At 35.1% G+C, this 20665-nt stretch overlaps 6 protein-coding genes across 7 annotated transcripts; all 6 read left to right on the top strand.

Moving 5' to 3' along the window:
- The first annotated feature begins 396 nt into the window (after nucleotides 1-396).
- Nucleotides 397-20335, top strand: LOC18614439 (UPF0481 protein At3g47200-like). Of its 2 annotated transcripts, none has more exons than XM_088803754.1 (2): nucleotides 397-481; nucleotides 18664-20335. In XM_088803754.1, the coding sequence occupies exon 2, from the start codon at nucleotides 18676-18678 to the stop codon at nucleotides 20146-20148; it is 1473 nt and encodes a 490-aa protein (XP_088659880.1). In that variant the 5' UTR covers nucleotides 397-481; nucleotides 18664-18675; the 3' UTR covers nucleotides 20149-20335. The 2 variants fall into 2 exon arrangements, with proteins under 2 accessions (XP_088659880.1, XP_017984421.2); XM_018128932.2 differs by lacking the exon at nucleotides 397-481 and adding an exon at nucleotides 18283-18438.
- On the top strand, nucleotides 721-1993 carry LOC18614443 (UPF0481 protein At3g47200-like). The gene is made up of 2 exons (XM_088802945.1): nucleotides 721-1509; nucleotides 1709-1993. The coding sequence occupies exons 1-2, from the start codon at nucleotides 721-723 to the stop codon at nucleotides 1991-1993; spliced, it is 1074 nt and encodes a 357-aa protein (XP_088659071.1).
- LOC108661445 (UPF0481 protein At3g47200-like) lies at nucleotides 4014-5887 on the top strand. Its single transcript, XM_088810624.1, has 2 exons — nucleotides 4014-4159; nucleotides 4426-5887. Exon 2 carries the CDS (start codon nucleotides 4439-4441, stop codon nucleotides 5663-5665), a length of 1227 nt encoding a protein of 408 aa, XP_088666750.1. The 5' UTR covers nucleotides 4014-4159; nucleotides 4426-4438; the 3' UTR covers nucleotides 5666-5887.
- On the top strand, nucleotides 6948-7613 carry LOC148764842 (StAR lipid transfer-like protein). Its single transcript, XM_088802621.1, is given in 2 exon segments — nucleotides 6948-7257; nucleotides 7346-7613. Coding segments are annotated over 2 exon segments (303 nt in total). The 5' UTR covers nucleotides 6948-7023; the 3' UTR covers nucleotides 7415-7613.
- Nucleotides 9482-10809, top strand: LOC108663680 (UPF0481 protein At3g47200-like). The gene has a single exon (XM_088802903.1). The coding sequence runs from the start codon at nucleotides 9487-9489 to the stop codon at nucleotides 10726-10728; it is 1242 nt and encodes a 413-aa protein (XP_088659029.1). The 5' UTR covers nucleotides 9482-9486; the 3' UTR covers nucleotides 10729-10809.
- LOC18614440 (UPF0481 protein At3g47200-like) lies at nucleotides 11240-13200 on the top strand. Its single transcript, XM_018128953.2, has 2 exons — nucleotides 11240-11469; nucleotides 11714-13200. Exon 2 carries the CDS (start codon nucleotides 11726-11728, stop codon nucleotides 13028-13030), a length of 1305 nt encoding a protein of 434 aa, XP_017984442.2. The 5' UTR covers nucleotides 11240-11469; nucleotides 11714-11725; the 3' UTR covers nucleotides 13031-13200.
- Nucleotides 20336-20665: the final 330 nt, after the last annotated feature.

Here is a 20665-nt window from a genome sequence, read left to right as displayed (position 1 = left end):
TGGTTAAATTTGAAAGCAGATATATAAATTAAATTCATAAGTGAGGTATGAATGATGGGTTACTGTGATTTTCTGCAAATAGCATTTTTCTTGTAGAACATACACATCATACTTAGAGTAGACAGAAAATGAAAAAAAAAATGCAAAACTAAATAGCTCTAGATTTTCAAATAAGCATGATATATATTTGAAAAATTTATACACTAGAAATTCCCACGTTAAACATCCTCTTAAAAAGCATAAAGAAAAAAGACAGAAAAAGCACTGATTTTGTACAAAGATTGATTCTTAGATGATCTCTGCAATCAAAGAATTAAAATTGGGACTTAAGAAACAAGGTGGGCATTGTCCTTTATTCTTGGAGAACCTTATTCACTACTCTCTGCTCTATAAAACTCGATAATCCAGCTAAGTTGGTTCATCTCGGTCTTTGAACCTTGAGCTGTTTCTACTGGTTTGATCCTTTTCTTCAGCATCAGAGGTATGTACTTCTATTCTTATGAGTGTTTTGATTTTATATACTTTTTATCTTTAGCTATTGCTTCACTTTTGATGAAATTAAGTTCCTTCATCTGAATCTAACCTTATGTATTGTTGGGGTTAATCTAAAGTTGTGGCTTGATAAGGCTTTAATCTAAACGTGTGGCTTGATTAATTCTATTGCTATTGCTCACTGATGTTAATTGTCGTTTGTTTCCATGAGAAGGAAAGTTTGAAAATATGGCAAACACCGACCAAGAAATTGCTCCACTTATTGAAAACAACCACCAACCCCAAGACTTGGAAATTGATATCCCTGAAGAAGACTTTGAGCTTGCGCCTGAGTGTTGTATTTACAATGTCCCTAGTCGGTTTCGTGAAGCAAACCAAAAAGCCTTCACTCCGCAGTTGATTTCAATAGGGCCTATTCATCATGGTAACACAAATTTGGCTCGAATGGAGAGGCAAAAGCAGAGATATTACAACAAATTTTATCAAAGGACTTCCAAGAAGATATTGGAAGAATTTGCCAGCTTCATCAAAGCGCAATTAAGTGATATATGCAGGTGTTATGATGTCGAATTTGTCTTTGACACTGAGTTGGAGGTTTCCAAGTTTGTGAAGATGATATTATTTGACTCAGTTTTTATCATCGAGTTGTTCTTGAGGAACTCCGAAAAAGAAGTCAACGACTTCTTATTCGATAAGGTATGGTTAAGAGTTGAATTAGTAATGGATTTGTTATTACTTGAAAATCAACTCCCGTTCTTTATCCTTGAAGCTCTGTATAACCTAGCTTTTGCTACCTCTGATAAACCCTCTTTTCCCCGACTTGCTTGCTTGTACTTCAACGCAAACGAAGATCATTTATTCAACAAAATGGGGATTAAACACTTTATGGATTTAACTAGAAGCATTCTAGTGGGAGCTCGTCCTTCAGACTCAATTGAGAGAATCGACAACATGTACAGCGCAATGATGTTGCGTGAGGCTGGTGTTAAGTTTGAAGCTATTAGGGATAATTTTAATGTAAGTAATTTGTACGTAAAATTTGAAAAAGGAGTGCTACAAATCCCATATATGTATGTGAACTACCAAAGTGAAATTTGGATTAGAAACCTGATTGCCTTCGAACAATGTCACTATTCAGGAGAAGCTTATTTTTGTAGTTATATACAACTGTTAGACTATCTTGTTGACACATAAAGATGTGAATTTATTGGTAAAGAAGGGGATTTTTGTTAATGATATGGGAAGCAGTGCAGCTGTGGCAAATATGATTAACAATCTTATGACGGGAGTTGTAGCACTTAGTCCGTGTTATGACAAAATAGGAAAGGATTTAAACGAGTATTATGATAATTCTTGGAACCGTACAAAGGCAACCTTGAAGCATGTCTATTTCAACAATCTTTGGAGAGGAACTGCGACTGTTGCTGCTTTCATCGTGGTGGTACTCACTCTCACACAAACCGTATTGGCAATCTTGGATAGAGCAAAGCGTACAAAATAAATACTCTTACTTGATTGCAGTGTTTGATTCAATGAAAAATAAAATCAATCTTTTTATGTGTGTTAGTTTGTGTTTGTTTTGCACTTTTTAAGTTTATTTGCCTTTCCACTTTGAGTGAAAAGAGAATTTGGTTTCAAACTTTGTTGCCCTTATCAATGAACAATTGTGTGCCTACTAGATTTTGTCATATTTTTATGGGATTGGCTTGTTCCTTGTATGTAACTGCTAACTATTAGTAAGACCATGACTCATTCTCTATCGTTTTTACTTCTTGTATTCAAAGGCCACAACCTTTTTTACTAATTATTCTTTATTTCCTTTGTTCTAACTAAAGTATTAAAATAAATTTGTGAATTTATTAAATGTGTAATTTGTACAAGAACTGGACTTGGAATTCGTCCCAGAGCAGGGGATGAATGAGTTTCATTAGCCTCGGTTTAAGGCCATTTTTCTTTCCTTTTCAGTGCCTTATATGACGTTAATGCAACGAGCTTTGTGGTTCAGCTCTGCATCTTTATCTGCATAATTATCAAGTAGTTAACTCTACTCTCAGTCTCAGTCGTTCATTTTTCCTAAGAAAGATGAACTTTAGTCTCTGTCATTCATTTATCATACGTTAAGTACTCTAAAAACACATTGCCATTGATTTTCAACCCTACTTTCCTACTTTTGTTAATATAGATGCTGTGACAATTTTGCACTACTTGAATCCATTTCTTCCACGTCTCTTAATTACTTCCAAAAAATGTTGTGAGTCCACAAATGAAAAACTAAGGGAAACATTGTCATTCTTCAATGAAAGACTTTTTTGGTGTGAAAAGAGAGAATTATGTCAAAAATTCTAAATCAAAATTCAAACATTTTTCATTAGTTTTTAATTTGTTAAAAATATTGCCTGTTAGTCACCCTTATATTTACCTACACCAAAGAAATATAGTAATATACTACCTCATAATGTGAACTGAGGAGGCGCCGAAAAATAATATTTTCCTCGCAAAATTGACCCTTTTTAATAAATAATATTTTATTGTTAAGAGAACAGTGAGCATATGGTGATAAGAATAAATGCTAGAAAAGTTTAAGTCTATTCATTGCCTAATCGAAAGGCTACGTTAAGTACCCCAGGGTTGTCACCATCTAGCAAATGTTTCACGAGCCCACATTCTTCGAAGACAACATGGCAACTATCATGCTCAGTTTTGGTTCCTGTTTTATAGTTATTGTGTTTATTGGATTTAACTGTGTGAAATTTTCAGTTCGCAGCTGATCAAGTTTACTTATAATGCTGTCAGACCAAGGGACATTCTGAACCGGATAATTGTTGTCACTGAGGTGTCCTGTAAACTCAGAACGGCTCCATGTTCCTCGGTTGCCATCTAGATGGTTCCCTGCAAAGAACTGACCAAGCAAACCCTGTCCTGGATCTTGTAGTACTCGAGCTTGCAGTCCGTAGATATGATGCTGCACTTGCAGGGGGTATTCTGGCGTAGATCGTCCCTAGACTACCCATTACCAAATGGCTGCAGTTAAGAACCAGATGAAAATGGCAACCCAGCACACTCCATTAAGGATTTGCAGAATACAAAGGTAGTTTGCTGCCTGACATGTTATGAAGGGTTTTAACATATTTCATTCTATTTCCGGTAGCCGGGGAATCCTGCACAAGTTTTGAATTTGGATTCCATGAGCCATGTGCCATCTGCAAATAGCATTCTCCTTGCAGAACGTACACATATCATATTAGAGTACACAGAAAATGAAAAAAAAAATCAAAACTAAATAATCACTTTAAACAACCTCTTAAACAATGATTTTTTGTCACTTCAAACAAAACGATAAAGACAAAACAATGAAGATGTGCAATCGAAAGTTGGGACTTAATCGAATGATGTGCAATCTAAACTAAATAATAATAATTTAGGGTTGACTCTTAATTAGAAGACATGTGCATTCGAAGTATGGGACTTAAATAAACATGGTGGGCATTTTCCTTTGTTGGATCTGAGAGAACCCTTGTTCATTACTCTCGAATCGTAAAAAACTGCAACGCCAAGAATTGCCATATCCTGTTGTACTCAATAATCCAACTAAGTTGGCTCATTTCGCACTTTGAACTTCGAGCTGTTTCTCCTGGTTTGATCCTCCTTCTCCTCTCCGGCATCAGAGGTACGTACTTATATTCTTATGACAGTATTGATTAATTTTCTTTACTTTTACCTTTAGCTAATTGCTTCACCTTTGATGAAATTAAGTTGCTTCATCTACATCTGACCCTAAGATTTTTTTTGGAATAAATCCAAGGTTAGGGCTTAATAAGTGTCCCAGATCTAAAGTTTGAAATACTCTGTTGGACTTAATAAAGCTTAAATCTTGATTAATTCTGCTGCTATTGCTAACTACTGAGAAATATTGTCATTTGTTTACATGAGAAGAAAAGTTGCAAATATGGCAAACACCGACCAAGAAATTGCTCCACTTATTGAAAAAAGCCAGCAACCCCAAGATTTGGCAATTGATATCCCTGAAGAAGACTTAGAGCCTGCGCCTGAGTGTTGTATATATCAGGTCCCTAGTCGTTTTCGTGCAGCAAACGGAAAAGCCTACACTCCACAGTTGATTTCAATAGGGCCTCTTCATCATGGTAAGACAAATTTGGGTCGAATGGAGAGGCAAAAGCAGAGATATTACGAGAAATTTTTGCAAAGGATTTCCAAGGAGACTTTGAACGAACTTGAGAGCTACGTCAAAAAGCAAGTAAAACGTATATGCCGGTGTTATGATGTTCAATTTGCCTTGGCCACTGAGTCAAAGGCTTTCGAGTTTATGAAGATGATACTGTATGATGCAGTCTTTATCGTTGAGTTGTTCTTGAGAAACTTTGAAAATGAAGTCAACCATAGAGAATGGTTCAATGTTGAACTTCAAACGGATTTGATGTTACTAGAAAATCAACTCCCGTTCTTTGTCCTCGAAGATCTATATAACTTGGCTTTGACTGCCTCTGATAAACCCTCTTTTCTCCGTCTTGCTTGCTTGTACTTCAAAGTCGATGAATATGTAGCATCAGACGAGAAGGGGATTAAACACTTTACGGATTTGATTAGATATTATCAAGTGAGAACTCGCCCCTCAAACTTTGTTGAGAGAACTGACAGCACATACAGTGCAACGATGTTACGTGATGCTGGTGTTCATTTTAAAGCTGTAGAAGACTGCTTGCTTAACGTCAAATTTGAGGACAACGAACTACAAATCCCATCTCTTCGTGTGGAGTATGAAACTGAGACTTTTTTAAGAAACCTGATTGTCTTTGAACAATGTCATTATCCAAAGGAAGCTTATATTTGTGGTTATATTCACTTATTAAATTCTTTTGTTGATGCTGTTGAAGATGTAAATTTACTGGTAAAAAGAGGGATTATTTCTCATACAGTGGGAAGCAATGCAGCTGTGGCAGATATGATTAACAACCTTATGGTGGGAGTTACAAGTTTGTGCTACTACAAAATCGGAAAGGATCTAATGCAGTATTATCTAAAGCCTATAAGCCAGGCTCGTGCAAGAATGATCGGTTATATAACTCCTGGGAGAGTGATAGCTTTTTATTTGGGGTATTTCACTATCATACAAACTATATTGGCAATCTTGGATCGAGTAAAGCCCGTAAAATAAATACTCCTACTTGATTGCAATATTTCATTCAATTAAGATGAAATTCAGTTTTTTGATTTGTGTTAATTTGAGTTTGTTTCATGTTTTTAAATTTATTTACCTTTTCACTTTAAGTAGAAGGAGAGCTTGGTTTCAAGTTTGTTGCTTTTATCATGAATTGATGTTGTTACTATCAATGAACAATTGTGTGGCTATTAGATTTTTTATCATATTTTTATGGAACTGGCTTGTTTCTTATTACGCTATTACTAACTAGTATTAGGATTCTATCTCCGTATTTTCCTTTTCTATTTAAGGGTCACAATTTTTTTACTAATTATTTCTTTTTTTAAAGTAATTATATTGCAATAAATCTTAAATCTATTAAATGTGTAACAATTAAAAAAATTTTATCCAAAATATTAAATTTCAAACTTCTATCTTTTAAAAAAAGGGAAAAAAATTTCTTGATTAAAAGAAAAAATAAAAATGGATAGTTGTTCAAAGAGATCATTGAGTTTGATTGATTCTTTGAAAATTTAAGGCCAACTTGCCTATTTAAGTTATATTTAGGAATAATGTTAAAAAAAAACTTATAAATTATTAAAGGAAATTTTAATAAATCTTTAATTTTGTATTGCATTCAATAAATCTTTATACATTTATTTTGAGTTAAATAAGTCATTATGAATAATGATTGACTAATTGTTATTAATTAAATGAAACTTATTATTTTATACTCACATAGATCTGACGTGATGTTAATGTGAAAGGTAAAAAATACTATATAATTATGTAATTATGTGATATTAGTATATCACGTTATCATTAATTATAACATATCAATATATTGTTTTATTACTAATTATAACATGTCATATGGTATAGAGTGAAAAGTGACATTTTAATTATGAAAACTATTAATCATAAGGCTTATTTGATTCAAAATAAAAGTATCAAGATTTAATTAAACGTAATAAAAGAATAAAAATTTATTTGAATTTTTTTAAATAGCTTAAAATTTTTTTTAGATATTATATTTTATATTTATTATTGAATATTAAAATATATTTTTATATTAATATTTTAAAATATATTTAAAAATTAAATTAAAAATAATATAATGTTTCTTTATATAATAACATTATGGGGTCGAGCCGGTTCGCTCCGTGGACAGTTCTAGCAGCCACCCACCTATGGTTGGGCTGGGCTGATACTAAGTCAAGCTGGTACGTGGTAAGTGTTAGCCCATAAACAAGAAGTGTCCAAATTGCATGGCGCCCGCTAACCCAATCAAGGAAGCAGTGTGAAGAGCAGCAGCTTAGAAGGGGCGGAAACTGCGAAGTCAGTGAAAGTCTTGAAGAAGGAAGATACAAGTCATGGAGGTGGAGGGGGGCGGTGGTGATGGAAATAGGACCCGCATCCAAAGCCACTGGTATTGGGCCACAGCGATCGTTGCCCAATTTGGATAGGCTGTATCTTCGTATGGTAAAGGTTACGCGGGTGATCATCGTTTGATGCCCTTCAAAGCCTTCGCCGTCGCTTCTCTGTTCCTCGGCTCCTCTGCCTCCGCATCCGTCGCTTTCCTTAAAGCTTCCGGCATTCACAAGTTGGTGCAAACATGTCAAACTATTGCTTCCTTTGTTTTCCAATTTTCACCATCAACATTTGTAATCTTGTTTTATAATTTCGTTTGAACAGGTGGAAGATTTAATGGAAGTGGGTGCAAGAACTGGACTTGGAATTCGTCCAAGGGCGGGGGATGAATAAGCCTCTCAGCCTTGGTTTAAGGCCATTTTTTCTTTCTGGGTTTTCATTTTTCTTTCCTTTTTAGTGCCTTGTATTACCTTAATGCAATGAGTTTTGTGGTTCAGCTCTGTATCTTTATCTGCATAATTACCAAATAATTAACTGTACTCTCAGTCTTTGTCATTCATTTTTCTTGAGAAAGATAAAATTCAGTCTTTCACGTTTTTCTCTTTCGAATTATTCTCCTGAGTGTGAGAATCTGGAATTGCAGCTACGAACAAAGTTTTTGATCTTCAAAACATCATTGGTTTTCGTTTCCTCGGTGGCAACTGCTACTTTAGTTGTTTCTTCTCCGGAGAGACTGCTTAACGGGAACAAAGGAAAGTATATATTCTCACAGCATTCTCAGCAAAACAAAACCAGTGAGAGCATGTCTTTTGTTGCCTTTCGATTGTTTCATGGCAGCAAAGTAAGAGCCTGTGAATTTGGTATGACAAATAGATCAAATACCCTCAACATTCAAAGCATAATGAACATGGAGAGAGGGACAGGCAAAAAGAACTGCAGGAATATTTTTTACTGTAATCTGTTTCATGGTTTTTCTATGTTTTGATTTCTAATTCAGTGTTATATAGAAAATGTTGGGTTGTTCTGTTTAAAGCTTCAGCCTAATCGAAAGGCTATGTAAAGTAACCCCAGGGTTGTCACCATCTAGAAAATGTTTCATGAACGCACATTCTCTGAAGACAACATGGCAAGTACCATGCTCAGTTCTGGTTCCCCTTTTTTTTTGGTTCTTAATTGTGTTTGTTGCATTTAACTCTCTGAAATTTTCAGTTCGCAGCAGATCAAGTTTGATTGTAATTAATATTGTCAGACCAAGGGAGATTCTGAACTAGATAATTGTTGTCACTGAGATGTGCTGCAAACTCAGAACTGCTCCATATTCCTCGGTTGCCATTTGGCTGGTCCCCGGCGGAGAACTGACCAAGCAAACCCTATTCTGGATCTTCTAGTGAGCTTGCAGTCTGTAGCTCTGTGCTGAGCTTGCAGGGAATATTCTGGTGTAGATCGTCCCTGGACTGCCCATTACCAAATGGCTGCAGTTAAGAACCAGATGAAAATGGCAACCCAGCATACTCTATTAAGCATCTGCAGAATACAAAGGTAGTTTGCTGCGTGACATGCTATGAAGGGTTTTAACATATTTCATCTTATTTCCAGTAGCAGGGGAATCCTACACAAGTTTTGAAATTTGGATTCCATGTGCCATCTGCAAATACACATATCATGCTTTTAGAGTACACAGAAAATGAAAAAAATAATAATTCAAAACTAACCAATCACGTGCCTTTGTCACTTTAATCAATGAGTCTTTGCCCTTCAAACAAAAAGAAAAAGAGAAAACAATGAAGATGTGCAATCGAAAGTTGGGATTTAATAGAAACATGTGCAATCTAAACTAAAAAATAATAATTTAGGATTGACTGTTAATTAAAGGACATGTGCAATCGAAGGTTGGGACTTAATAGAAAGATGTGCAATCTAAACTAAATAAGAATAATAATTTAGGGTTGACTCTTAATTCGAAGACGTGTGCAACCGAAATATGGGACTTAGAGAAATATGGTGGGCATTTTCCTCTGTTAGATCTGAGACAACCTTGTTCATTTCTCTCGATTCGTACAAAACCGCAACGCCAAGAATTGGTGGATCTGGTTGTACTCAGTAATCCAACTAAGTTGGTTCATTTTGCACTTTGAACCTCGAGCTGTTTCTCTTGGTTTGATCCTCCTTCTCTTCAGCATCAGAGGTACGTACCTTTATTCTTAATTCTTAAGTCGGTATTGATTTTCTTTACTTTAATCTTTAGCTAATTGTTTCACTTTTGATGAAATTAAGTAGCTTCATCTACATCTGACCCTAAGTTTTTTTTGGAGTAAATCTAAAGTTTGGGCTAAATAAGTGTCCCAAATCTAAAGTTTGAACACTTTGTTGGACTTAATAAAGCTTAAATATTGATTAATTCTGCTGCTATTGCTAACTAGTGAGAAATGTTGTCGTTTGTTTACATGAGAAGGAAAGTTGCAAATATGGCAAACACCGACCAAGAAATTGCTCCATTTATTGAAAAAAGCCAGCAACCCCAAGATTTGGCAATTGATATCCCTGAAGAAGACTTAGAGCCTGCGCCTGAGTGTTGTATTTACAAAGTCCCTAGACGTTTTCGTGAAGCAAAAGAAAATGCCTACACTCCAACTTTGATTTCAATAGGACCTCTTCATCGTGGTAAGACAAATTTGGGTCGAATGGAGTCGCAAAAGCAGAGATATTACAAAAAATTTTGTCAAAGGACCTCCAAGAAGACATTGGAAGAATTTGTGAGCTTCATCCAAGAGCATTTAAATCGTATATGCAAGTGTTATCAAGTCCAATTTGTCTTTAGGACTGAGTCGGAGGCTTCCAAGTTTACGGAGATGATACTATATGATGCAGTTTTTATCATTGAGTACTTCTTGAGGAACTTTGAAAGAGAAGTCAACGACTTCTTATTCCATAGAGAATGGTTAAGTGTTGAACTTCAAACGGATTTAATGTTACTTGAAAATCAACTCCCGTTCTTTCTCCTTGAAGATCTATATAACCTAGCTTTCGCTACTTCTGATAAACCCTCTTTTCTCCATCTTGCTCGCCTGTACTTCAAAGTCGATGAAGACCAAACATTATACCAAAAGGGGATTAAACACTTCACAGATTTGATTAGACGCCATCAAGTGAGAACTCACCCTTCAAACTTAGTTGAGAAAACCAACAACAGATACAGTGCAACGATGTTGCGTGCTGTTGGTGTTCGGTTTAAAGCTGTAGACGACTGCTTGCTTAATGTCAAATTTGAGGAGGGAGTGCTAAAAATCCCATCTTTTCGTGTGGAGTATGAAACTGAGACTGTTTTTAGAAACCTAATAGCCTTCGAGCAATGTCACTATCCAAATGAGGCCTATTTTTGTGGTTATATTCAACTACTGGATTCTCTTGTTGATACAGCTGAAGATGTAAATTTACTGATTAAAATGGGGATTATTTCTCATAGAATGGGAAGCGGTGCAGCTGTGGCAAATATGATTAATAATCTTATGGTGGGAGTTACAAGTTTGTGCTATTATACAATCGGAGAGGATCTAAAACAGTATTATCGAGATCCTCTTAACCAGATTGGAGCAAAAATATCCCATGCTGTTGAAAATCCTTTGAAAGTGGCATCCATTTATTTTGGGATTTTCACTATCATACAAACTATAGTGGCAATCTTGAATCGAGTAAAGCCCGTAAAATAAATTCGTTCCTTAATTGTAGGTTTTCATTTCATCTTTTTATGTGTGTTAATTCGTGTTTGTTTCGCACTTTTATTTATTTACCTTTCCACTTTAGTAGAAGGAGAATTTGGTTTCAAATTTTGTTGCTTTTATCATGTATTGGTATTGCTACTGTCAATGAATAATTGTGTTTATTAGATTTTTTTTTCATATTTTTCTTGAATGGACTTTGTTCCTTTACCTTCCGACTATCCATCTATTTAAGTTATATTGATTACTAAATATTAAAAAAATTAATTTTTATATTAATATTGTAAAATATATTTTTAAATTTAAGTTAAATAATAATAATAATATTTTTGAATCGAACTGAATTGGATCCAAATTTAAAAAATCATATCCAAACCCGACTGAAATCACGTGAGGCCTGCGAACTGGGCTGGTAACTTGGCCCGTGGACAGCTCTACGTACCACCCTCATTTAGTTGGGTTGGGAAGCAGATAAGAAGCGGGGTTAAATTGCCAAGTCAGTGAAAGTGTGAAGCAGGAAGAGACAAATCATGATGGTGGGGAATTGATTCTGCTGGTAAAGGTGAGTTACTCTGAACAATCAAGTAGCTTGTTCATTACTCTCTGCTGTATAAAACTGAAACGCCAAGACTTGCTAGATCCAGTTGTACTTGCAACTAAGTGGGTTCATTTTGCACTTTGAACCTTGAGCTATTTCTTCTGGTTTGATCCTCGTCCTCTGCATCATCATAGGTACGTACTTCTATTCTTAATTTAGAGGGTATTGATTTTATTTATTTATTTATTTATTATCTTTAGCAAATTGCTTCACTTTTGATGAAATAAAGTATTTCATCTAGATTTGATCTTAAGTTTTTGTGGTAAATCTAAAGTTGAACCCTTATAAGCGCCCGAAAACGAAAGTTGGGGCTTGACCTGATTAATTCTGTTGCTATTGCTCACTAGTGAGAATTGTGGTTTGTTTTTACATGAGAAGGAAGTTGCAAAGATGACAAACACCGACCAAGAAAGTGATCCACTAATTGAAAACAACCACCAACCCCAAGATTCGGTAATTGAAATCCCTGTAGAAGTCTTAGAGCTTGCGCCTGAGTGTTGTATTTACAAGGTCCCTAGTCGTTTTCGTGAAGCAAACCAAAAAGCCTACACTCCTCAGTTGATTTCAATAGGGCCTCTTCATCATGGTAACGAAAATTTGGCTACAATGGAACGGCAAAAGCTGAGATATTACAAGAAATTTTCAGAAAGGACTTGTGAGAAGACATTGAAACAATTTGAGAGCTACATCGAAGATCATGCAGAAGGTATATGTAGGTGTTATGAAATCCAGTGTATTCTTTTGTTAGAGGCTCCCAAGTTTAAGAAGATAATATTACATGATGCAGTTTTTATAATTGAGCTCTTCTTGAGGGAAAGTGAAAAATATTCCGATGATGACTTCTTAAGCCGCAAAGCATTGTTAAGTGTCGAACTTCCAACAGATTTGATGTTACTTGAAAATCAACTCCCGTTCTTTGTCCTTAAAGAACTATATAACCTAGCATTTCCTAACTCTGATATCTCTTTTCTCGAACTTGCTTGTTGGTACTTCGATATCCATACTGATCGATCATTGAAAGAAAAAGAGATTAAACACTTTACGGATTTAATTAGATACCAAGTAGTGAGTAATCGTCCGCGAAACATTGATAGGTCGAGAATCCACAATATCTACAATGCATCGATGTTGCATGAGGCTGGTGTGAAGTTTACTGGTGTTAAAAGTGGTATATTTAAGATTGGTAGGAGTACAATTAATAATACTATAAACAGCTTGCTTGACGTAGACTTTGAGAAGGGAGAGCTAAAACTCCCAGCTATTGATGTAGCGTATGAAAGTGAGACTCGTTTCAGAAATCTGATGGCTTTCGAACAATGTCACTATCCACATAAGGCTCACTTTTGTAGTTATATTCAATTACTAGACTCTCTTGTTGACACTAGTGAAGATGTAGATTTACTGGTAAAGGAAAGAATTATTGTCAATAGATTGGGTAGCAGTGCAGCTGTGGCGGATATGATTAACAATCTTGCAGTGGGAATTGTACATTCAACTACGCTCTATGGCAAAATCGGACGTGATCTAAACCAGTACAATGATAATTCTTGGAATCATAGATGGGCAGCCTTGAAGCATGTCTACTTCAACAATCTTTGGAGAGGAACTGCGACTGTTGCTGCTTTTATTGTGGTGGTACTCACTCTTACGCAAACTATATTGGCAATCTTGGAACGAGTAAAGCCCACAAAATAAAATCAGTCTTTTTGTTTGTACTAATATGTGTTTATTTCGCACTTCTAAGTTTATTTGCTTGACCGTGTGAGTAGAAGGGTGGTTTGGATTCGAACTTTGTTGCTTTTGTCAGGGAACAATTGTATTCCTATTAGATGTTGTCATATTTTTATGGGATTGGATTGTTTCTATTCAAAATCCACATCTTTCCTTATTAATTGCTCTCTCTTTTTGTTCAAAGTAATCGTATTAAAATAAAATTTTAGAATCCATCAAACGTCTAATTTATAATAACTAAGAAAGTTTTACACGAAATTTTAAAATAAAAAGAATCAAGATCTTAAATGGTTTTTTCCAAACTTATATCACTAAAAAAACAAGTCTCATAATTAAAAGAGAGAATAAAAAATAGACAACCGATCACTAAAGGTAATTTGGTCTGGTTGTTTCCTTGAAAACTTAAGTCCAACTCACCCATTTTATATATATTTTATTATTAAATATAAAAAATATTTTACATTTGAATTTTAAAATATATTTTAGAATTAAAATGAAATAAAATATAATATTTATTAATAAAAATAACAGTGTTCTTGGGTCAGGACTTGTAGAACCTTAGCCTAGAATATCATATCCAGGCCTGCCTATTGGATCAGGCCTGCAGGCTAAGGCTGATAACTTGGCCCATGGAGAGCTCCACCAGCCACCCTCTTGTGGTTGGGTTGGGCTGATATCAACTTAAGCTGTAAGTGTTAGCCCATTAAAAAGAAAGGTCCAAATAATAATACGCATGGCGCTGGTCAACCCAATCAAGGAAGCAGTGCGAAGTGCAACAGCTTAGCAAGGGGGCAAACTGCGAAGTCAGTGGAAGTCTGAAGGAGGAAGAGACAATTCATGGTGGTGGAGAATTGATTCTTCCGGGGAAGGTGAGTTACTCTGAACAATCAAGTAGGCAAACTTCCATTTCTGGTCTGTTTTGTCCTTGAACGTTTGGTGAAAGGTTTCCTAGCTTCATGTGGTCAACGAATATAGAAATTAACATGTTTTGAATTGGTTAAGAGAAAATCACTAATCAAAATTTCAACACGGGAGATCTAGCACTCAACAACTTTTTTTTCCTTTTGTTGAGTTGGAGCCTGGTATGTGGAGTGGTTATCTCAGAAAAAAGGCTACAAAATTGCAATATTGACGAATGTCCCATGGCCTCTTCGCTGCACGTTCCATACAATTATCTGCAGGATTCATGGCCTCTTCCCTGTTCTACTGGTGACAACAACATATACCATGCAATGTAGATTTAACAAATATATGCTGTACATGTGAGTATTTTCAGGAGTACGAAAGCAGAATGAGACCACATGATTTGAGCTCTTTTTCCAGAGTTGCACAGAATGGGTACTTGTTGGATGAGGGGGCAGGGCTGTTTTCTATTTGATGCTGTAAAGGAAGGGGCTGTGATGTTTTTCTGACTTCTGAGATATGTTTTGTACATGGTGACTTCATTTCTGACTATGTAGGGTAGTAATTCTCTTTTGGTGGGTTACAACTTTTGATAACCCCCAATTATTATCAAAAAAGAAATGGCTGGAGAAGTGTGCCTAGTGATGTCAAATCTCCATATAAAGTAAGAGCAATAACATTTTGTCACATTCAAAAAAAGACAAGGAAAACGCAATAATTTTGTTCGAAGATTGACTGGTAGACGACTCTTGCAATCAAAGGATGGGTCTTAAAAATAAGGTGGGCATTTTCCTCTGTTAAATTTGAGAGAAGGTTGTTCGTTACTCTCTGCCGTACAAAATTGAAACGCCAGGACTTACCGGATCCAGTTGTACTCAATACTTTGCAACTAAGTTGGCTCATTTTGCACTTTGAACCTTGAGCTGTTTGCTGTTTCTTCTGGTTTGATCCTCCTTTGCAGCATTAGAGCTACGTACTTCTATTCTTAATTTAAGAGGCTATTGATTTTATTTATTTAGTTATATTATATTTAACAAATTGCATCACTTTTGATGCAATTAAGATATTTCATCTGGATCTGATCCCAAGTTTTTGTGGTAAATCTAAAGTTGAACCTTAGTAAGTGTCCCAAAACCAAAGTTGGGGCATGATTAATTTTGTTGGTATTGCACACTAGTGAGACTTGTCGTTTGTTTTACATGAAAAGGATGTTGCAAATATGGCGAACACCGATCAAAAAAGTGCTCCACTAATTGAAAACAACTACCAACCCCAAGATTTGGAAATTGAAATCCCTGGTGAAGTCTTAGAGCTTGTGCCCGAGTGTTGTATTTAAAGGTCCTAGTCGTTTTCATGAAGCAAACCAACAAAGCCTACACTCCTCAATTGATTTCAATAGGACCTATTCATCATGGGAATGAAAATTTGGCTCAAATGGAACGGCAAAAGCTGAGGTATTACAAGAAATTTTTGGAAAGGACTTCCGTGGAGACATTGAAAGAATTTGCCAGCTACATCGGAAATCATTACATGATGCAGTTTTTATCATTGAGCTCTTCTCGAGGGAAAGTAAAAAAAAATTCCGACGACGACTTCTTCTTAAGCCACAAAGCATTGTTAAGAGTTGAACTTTTAATAGATTTGATGTTACATTCTTTGTCCTTAAAGAACTATATAACCTAGCATTTCCTAAGTCTGATACCTCTTTTCTCGAACTTGCTTGCTGGTACTTTAATGTCCATATAGATTGATCATTGAAGGAAAAGGAGATTAAATGCTTTACGGATTTAATTAAATATTAAGTAGAGAGTAATCGGCTGTGAAACTTTGATTCGTCGAAAATTTACAGCATCTAAAATGCAACGATGTTGTTGCGTGAGGTTGGTGTAAAGTTTATTGGTGTTAAAAATGGTATATTTAAGATTGATGAGAGTACAATTAATAATACTATAAATAGTTTGCTTAATATAGAATTTGAGAAAGGGGTGCTAAAACTCTCAATTATTAATGTGGCGTACAAAATTGAAACTCATTTATAAACTTGATAGCTTTCGAATAATGTCACTATTCACATAAGGTTCATTTTTGTAATTATATTCAATTATTAGATTCTCTAGTTGATACTGATAAAGATATAGATTCATTGGTAAAAGAAGAGATTATTGTCAATAGATTGGGTTGCAGTGCAGCTGTGGCAAATATGATTAACAATCTGGCGGTGGGAGTCTTACACTCAAGTTTTCTCTATGGCAAAATTGGAATGCGTCTAAACTACTATTATGATAATTCTTGAAATTGTAGAATGGTAACTTCGAAGCATGTTTATTTGAATAATTTTTGAAGAGGAACTGCAACTGTTGTTGCTTTGATCGTGGTGGTACTCACTCTCACACAAACCATACTGACAATCTTAGCTCAAGCAAAGCTCATAAAATAAAATACTCTTACTTGATTGCAGTTTTCTATTCAATTAAAGTGAAAATCAACCTTTTCATGTGTGTTAATTTGTGTTTGTTTCACACTTTTAAGTTTATTTACCTTACCACTTTGAGTAGAAGGAGAGTTTGTTTTCAACCTTCGTAGCTTTTATCATGTACTGTTACTATCAATGAACGATCGTGTGCCTATTAGATTTTATCATATTTTTATGAGATTGGCTTGTTTCTTGTATGTGGCTATTATCACTCTTCTTTTATTTTTTTTCTTTTTCCATTAAAAAAATCATAACTTTCCTTACTATTTATTCCTTTTTTCTTTAGTTAAAGTATTAAGATTAACAATTAAGAAACTTTTACACAAAATGTTAAAATAAACAAAAAAAAAAAAACCAACCTCATACTCTGTGTGGTGTATAAACATTTGTCTGCTACATTTTTTTCTTCAAGCTTTCTACTCTTTGAAGCTAAGGTCGTATCACTGTGATATTGGTTTCTTCTGCAGTGATATTCTGATGATTCAAGTTTACATCAATGTATATTTTGGTTATAGCTTGCATATTGAAATGTAGGACATGTAATATAGTTTAATTAGTTTCCTCTGCTGCAAAGTCCTCTTTGGCACTCAAAGACAGAGATGAACCAAGGGTGGAGAGGGTAGTGTGTTTATGGGGCTGTGACTTCTCAAAAATTTTAAAATGTTGTATATTATATATATATATATATATATATTTTATCTTAATGTCCTTTCAAAAAATTTTAATCTTTATTTTTTTATTTTTAACTTTCAATAAAAGTTGATTAACTCTGCCCTGAATTATAGTATAAAAGCTTAAATTCGCAACTTCTTTCTCTGATTTTCTTTTATACGCGCAACTTCTTTGCAACCTTATCTGCATAATTATCAAACAATTAGCATTTGCATTACGCAAAGGGTTTACATATGGCAGGTGGTGTTTGGGCCACGGTTCAACAAAATGTTAGTTAGGATTTTGTGAAGGAGTTTTGATTCTGCTGGAGAAGGTGAGTTAATCTGAACAATCAAATAGATAATACTTCCATTTGTGGTCTGTTTTGTCCTTGAACATTTCGGTAAAAACTTTCCCAGCTCCATGTGGTCCACGAATATAGAAATTAACCTGTCTGGAATTGGTAAAGAAGCAATCACAAATCAAAGTTTCAACATGAGAGACCTAGGACTCAACCATCTTTTCTTTTGTTGAAGGGGGGCCTGCTCTGTGGAGTGTTTATCTCAGAAAAACACTACAAAAATTCACTATGAAAGATGTGGGGCTGCATATGCTTTTATCCTTGGCCTTTGGGGCAAGGTACATTGAATTTTAGGCACGTAGTTCCTGGAATAATTCAATTATGCAATGATCAACCAGCTGCTCCCCTGATAAAAAAAATGACTTAGGAATTTTTTTTGAAAAGTAAAAGATATATTATTTCATTAAATATGTTTACAAAAACTACCATTCAACGGTGGTAGCGCAGCCAAAGAGCCGAAACATGTGGGACATTGATTTCCCCACTATGGCTAGAAAAAATGGATTGGAATTGACTGAAAGAAATTGTTTCGCCACATGTTTTGTTGATACGAGGGTGGAAGAACTCCTCCTGTTAGGCTAGTATTAATTCGCATGGAGAGCCAAGTGTGGGTAGAATTTGGGTCGGACCCATGCTTTCACTCAGCCAGGTCTAGCGAGTCCCACATACGATTGTGATTCACGGGTGCATGGGACCGACCCAGGGTGCAGATAGGACCCGCATCCAAAGCCACGGACCTGACAACTAGCAAGCAATAATTTTTTGTACGAAAGATTGACTCGTAGACGACTTGTTCGATCCAAGGATGGAACTTAAGAAACAAGGTGAGCATTTTCCTATATAACATTTGAGAGAACTTTGCTCATTGCTCTCGTCTAGACTTACCGGAACCAGTTGTATTCAATACCGAAACCAAGTTGGTTCATCTCGCAATTTGAACCTTGAGCTGTTTCTACTACTTTGATTTTTTCTTCAGCATCAGAAGTATGTACTTCTATTCTTATGAGGGTTTTGATTTTATTTATATTTTATCTTTAGCTAATTGCTTCACTTTTAATGACATTAAGTTCTTTCATCTGAATCGAACCCTATGTTTTTTGGGATAAATCTAAAGTTGTGGCTTGATAAGGCTTTAATCTGAACTTGTGGCTTGATTAATTCTATTGCTATTGCTTATTGATGTTAATTGTCGTTTGTTTACATGAGAAGGAAGTTGCATATATGGCAGCAAACACCGACCAAGAAATTGCTCCACTAAATGAAAACAACGACCAACCCAAAGATTCAGCAATTGATATCCCTGAAGAAGACTCAGAGCCTGGGCGTGAGTGTTGTATTTACAAGGTCCCTAGACGTTTTCGTGCAGGAAACGAAGAAGCCTACACTCCTCACTTGATTTCAATTGGGCCTACTCATCATGGTGACCCAAATTTGGCTCCAATGGAGTTTCAAAAGAAGAGATATTACGATAAATTTCTGCGAAAGACTTCGGAGAAAACATTGAAAGATTTTATGAGCTCTATTGAACTGAATGTAATACGTATAGGCAGGTGTTATGACGTCCAGTCTATCTATATGTTGGAGGCTTCCCAGCTTATTGAGATAATATTCCATGATGCAGTTTTTATCATTACGCTTTTCTTGAGTGATTGGGCGAAAAAACAAGAATTCACCGACGAGGACTACTACCATGATGAGGAGGAGGATGACTACTACGACTTAAACCAAAGTGCATTGTTAAGAGTTAAACTTCTAACGGATCTGATGTTACTTGAAAATCAACTTCCGTTCTTCGTCCTTGAAGATCTATATAAGTTAGTTTTTCTTTCCTCCAATGAATACTCTTCTCTTGATCTTGCTAAGCTAGCCTCCAATGAATACTCTTTTCTTGATCTTGCTTGCTCGTATTTCGGTATAAAAAAAGATCCATCATTCAAGAAAAAGAAGATTAAACATTTTACGGATTTAATTAGATATCAAGTGTTGATGAATTGTCCAAAGTTGGACAATGATATACATATGGGAAACCACAACATGCATAGTGCAACGAAATTACATGACGCTGGTGTTCAGTTTAAAAGTACTACAGTTAAAGATTACTTTCGTGTTATGTTTAATGGTGTTTCATATATTTGTAATAAGATTGGTGATTTTGAGTTTGAAGGTTTTGGCAATATGGTTGTGGATGATGTGCTTGGATCTACTAAGTACGGCTTGCTTGAGGTAGAATTTAAGAAGGGAGTGCTAAAATTGTTAACTATTGATGTGGAGTACGAGACTGAGATTCGTTTTAGAAACTTGATGGCCTTCGAACAATATTACTATCCAAAAAAGGCTTATTTTTGTAGTTATATTAAATTACTAGACTCTCTTGTTGACACTAATGAAGATGTAGATTTATTGGTAAAAGAAGGGATTATTGTCAATAGATTGGGTAGCAGTGAAGCTGTGGCAAAAATGATTAACAAGCTTGCGGTGGGAGTTGTACATTCAACTTTGCTCTATGGTGAAATCGGTATGGATCTAGACCAGCATTATAAAAATTCTTGGAACCGTAGAATGGCAACCTTAAAGCATGTCTATTTTAACGATCTTTGGAGAGGAACTGCGACTGTTGCTGCTTTTATCGTGGTGATACTCACTCTCATGCAAACTGTATTGGCAATCTTAGAAAAAGGAGCACTCTCAAAATAAATACTCCTACTTTGAAAGCAGTCTTCGATTCAATGAAAGATAAAGCTAATCTTTTTACGTGTGTTAATTTATGTGTGTTTTGCTCTTTTAAGTTTATTTGCATTTCCACTTTGAGTGAAAGGAGAGTTTGCTGCTCTTATCATGTACTGCTACCATCAATGAATAATTGTGTGCTTATTTCGTTTTATCAGATCTTTATTCGACTGGCTTGTTCCTTGTATGTAATTACTAACTAGTAGTAAGATTTTTATATATGGTATCACTCATTCTTTTTCTTTTTGCTTTTTATATTCAAAGGTCCCAACTTTTTGTACTAAGTAGTCCGTTTTTTTTTCTTTTGTTCAAAGCAAAGTATTAAAATAAACACCTGAATTCATCAAATGTGTAACTTGTGATGATTAAAAAAGTTTTATACAAAATATTAAAATAAACAAAAATAACCAAGATCTCAATCTTTTTCAAATTTCTTTCTTTAAGAAAAAAATTTTTTTAACTGAAGAAAAAATAAAAAATGAAT

The sequence above is a fragment of the Theobroma cacao genome, chromosome 1 (genome assembly GCF_053813885.1).
Source record: "Theobroma cacao isolate CCN51 chromosome 1, ASM5381388v1, whole genome shotgun sequence".
NCBI lineage: Eukaryota > Viridiplantae > Streptophyta > Magnoliopsida > Malvales > Malvaceae > Theobroma > Theobroma cacao.
Note: the sequence above shows the minus strand (reverse complement) of the source record. Positions and strands in the feature narration are given on the sequence as shown.

Excerpts from the sequence above, each read along its gene's own strand:
- LOC18614443 (XM_088802945.1), top strand. The coding sequence starts at position 721 with ATGGCAAACACCGACCAAGAAATTGCTCCACTTATTGAAAACAACCAC. Across the intron at positions 1,510-1,708 it reads CTATTAGGGATAATTTTAAT|AAGGGGATTTTTGTTAATGA; the intron begins GTAAGTAATTTG and ends TTATTGGTAAAG.
- LOC108661445 (XM_088810624.1), top strand. The coding sequence starts at position 4,439 with ATGGCAAACACCGACCAAGAAATTGCTCCACTTATTGAAAAAAGCCAG.
- LOC108663680 (XM_088802903.1), top strand. The coding sequence starts at position 9,487 with ATGGCAAACACCGACCAAGAAATTGCTCCATTTATTGAAAAAAGCCAG.
- LOC18614440 (XM_018128953.2), top strand. The coding sequence starts at position 11,726 with ATGACAAACACCGACCAAGAAAGTGATCCACTAATTGAAAACAACCAC.
- LOC18614439 (XM_088803754.1), top strand. The coding sequence starts at position 18,676 with ATGGCAGCAAACACCGACCAAGAAATTGCTCCACTAAATGAAAACAAC.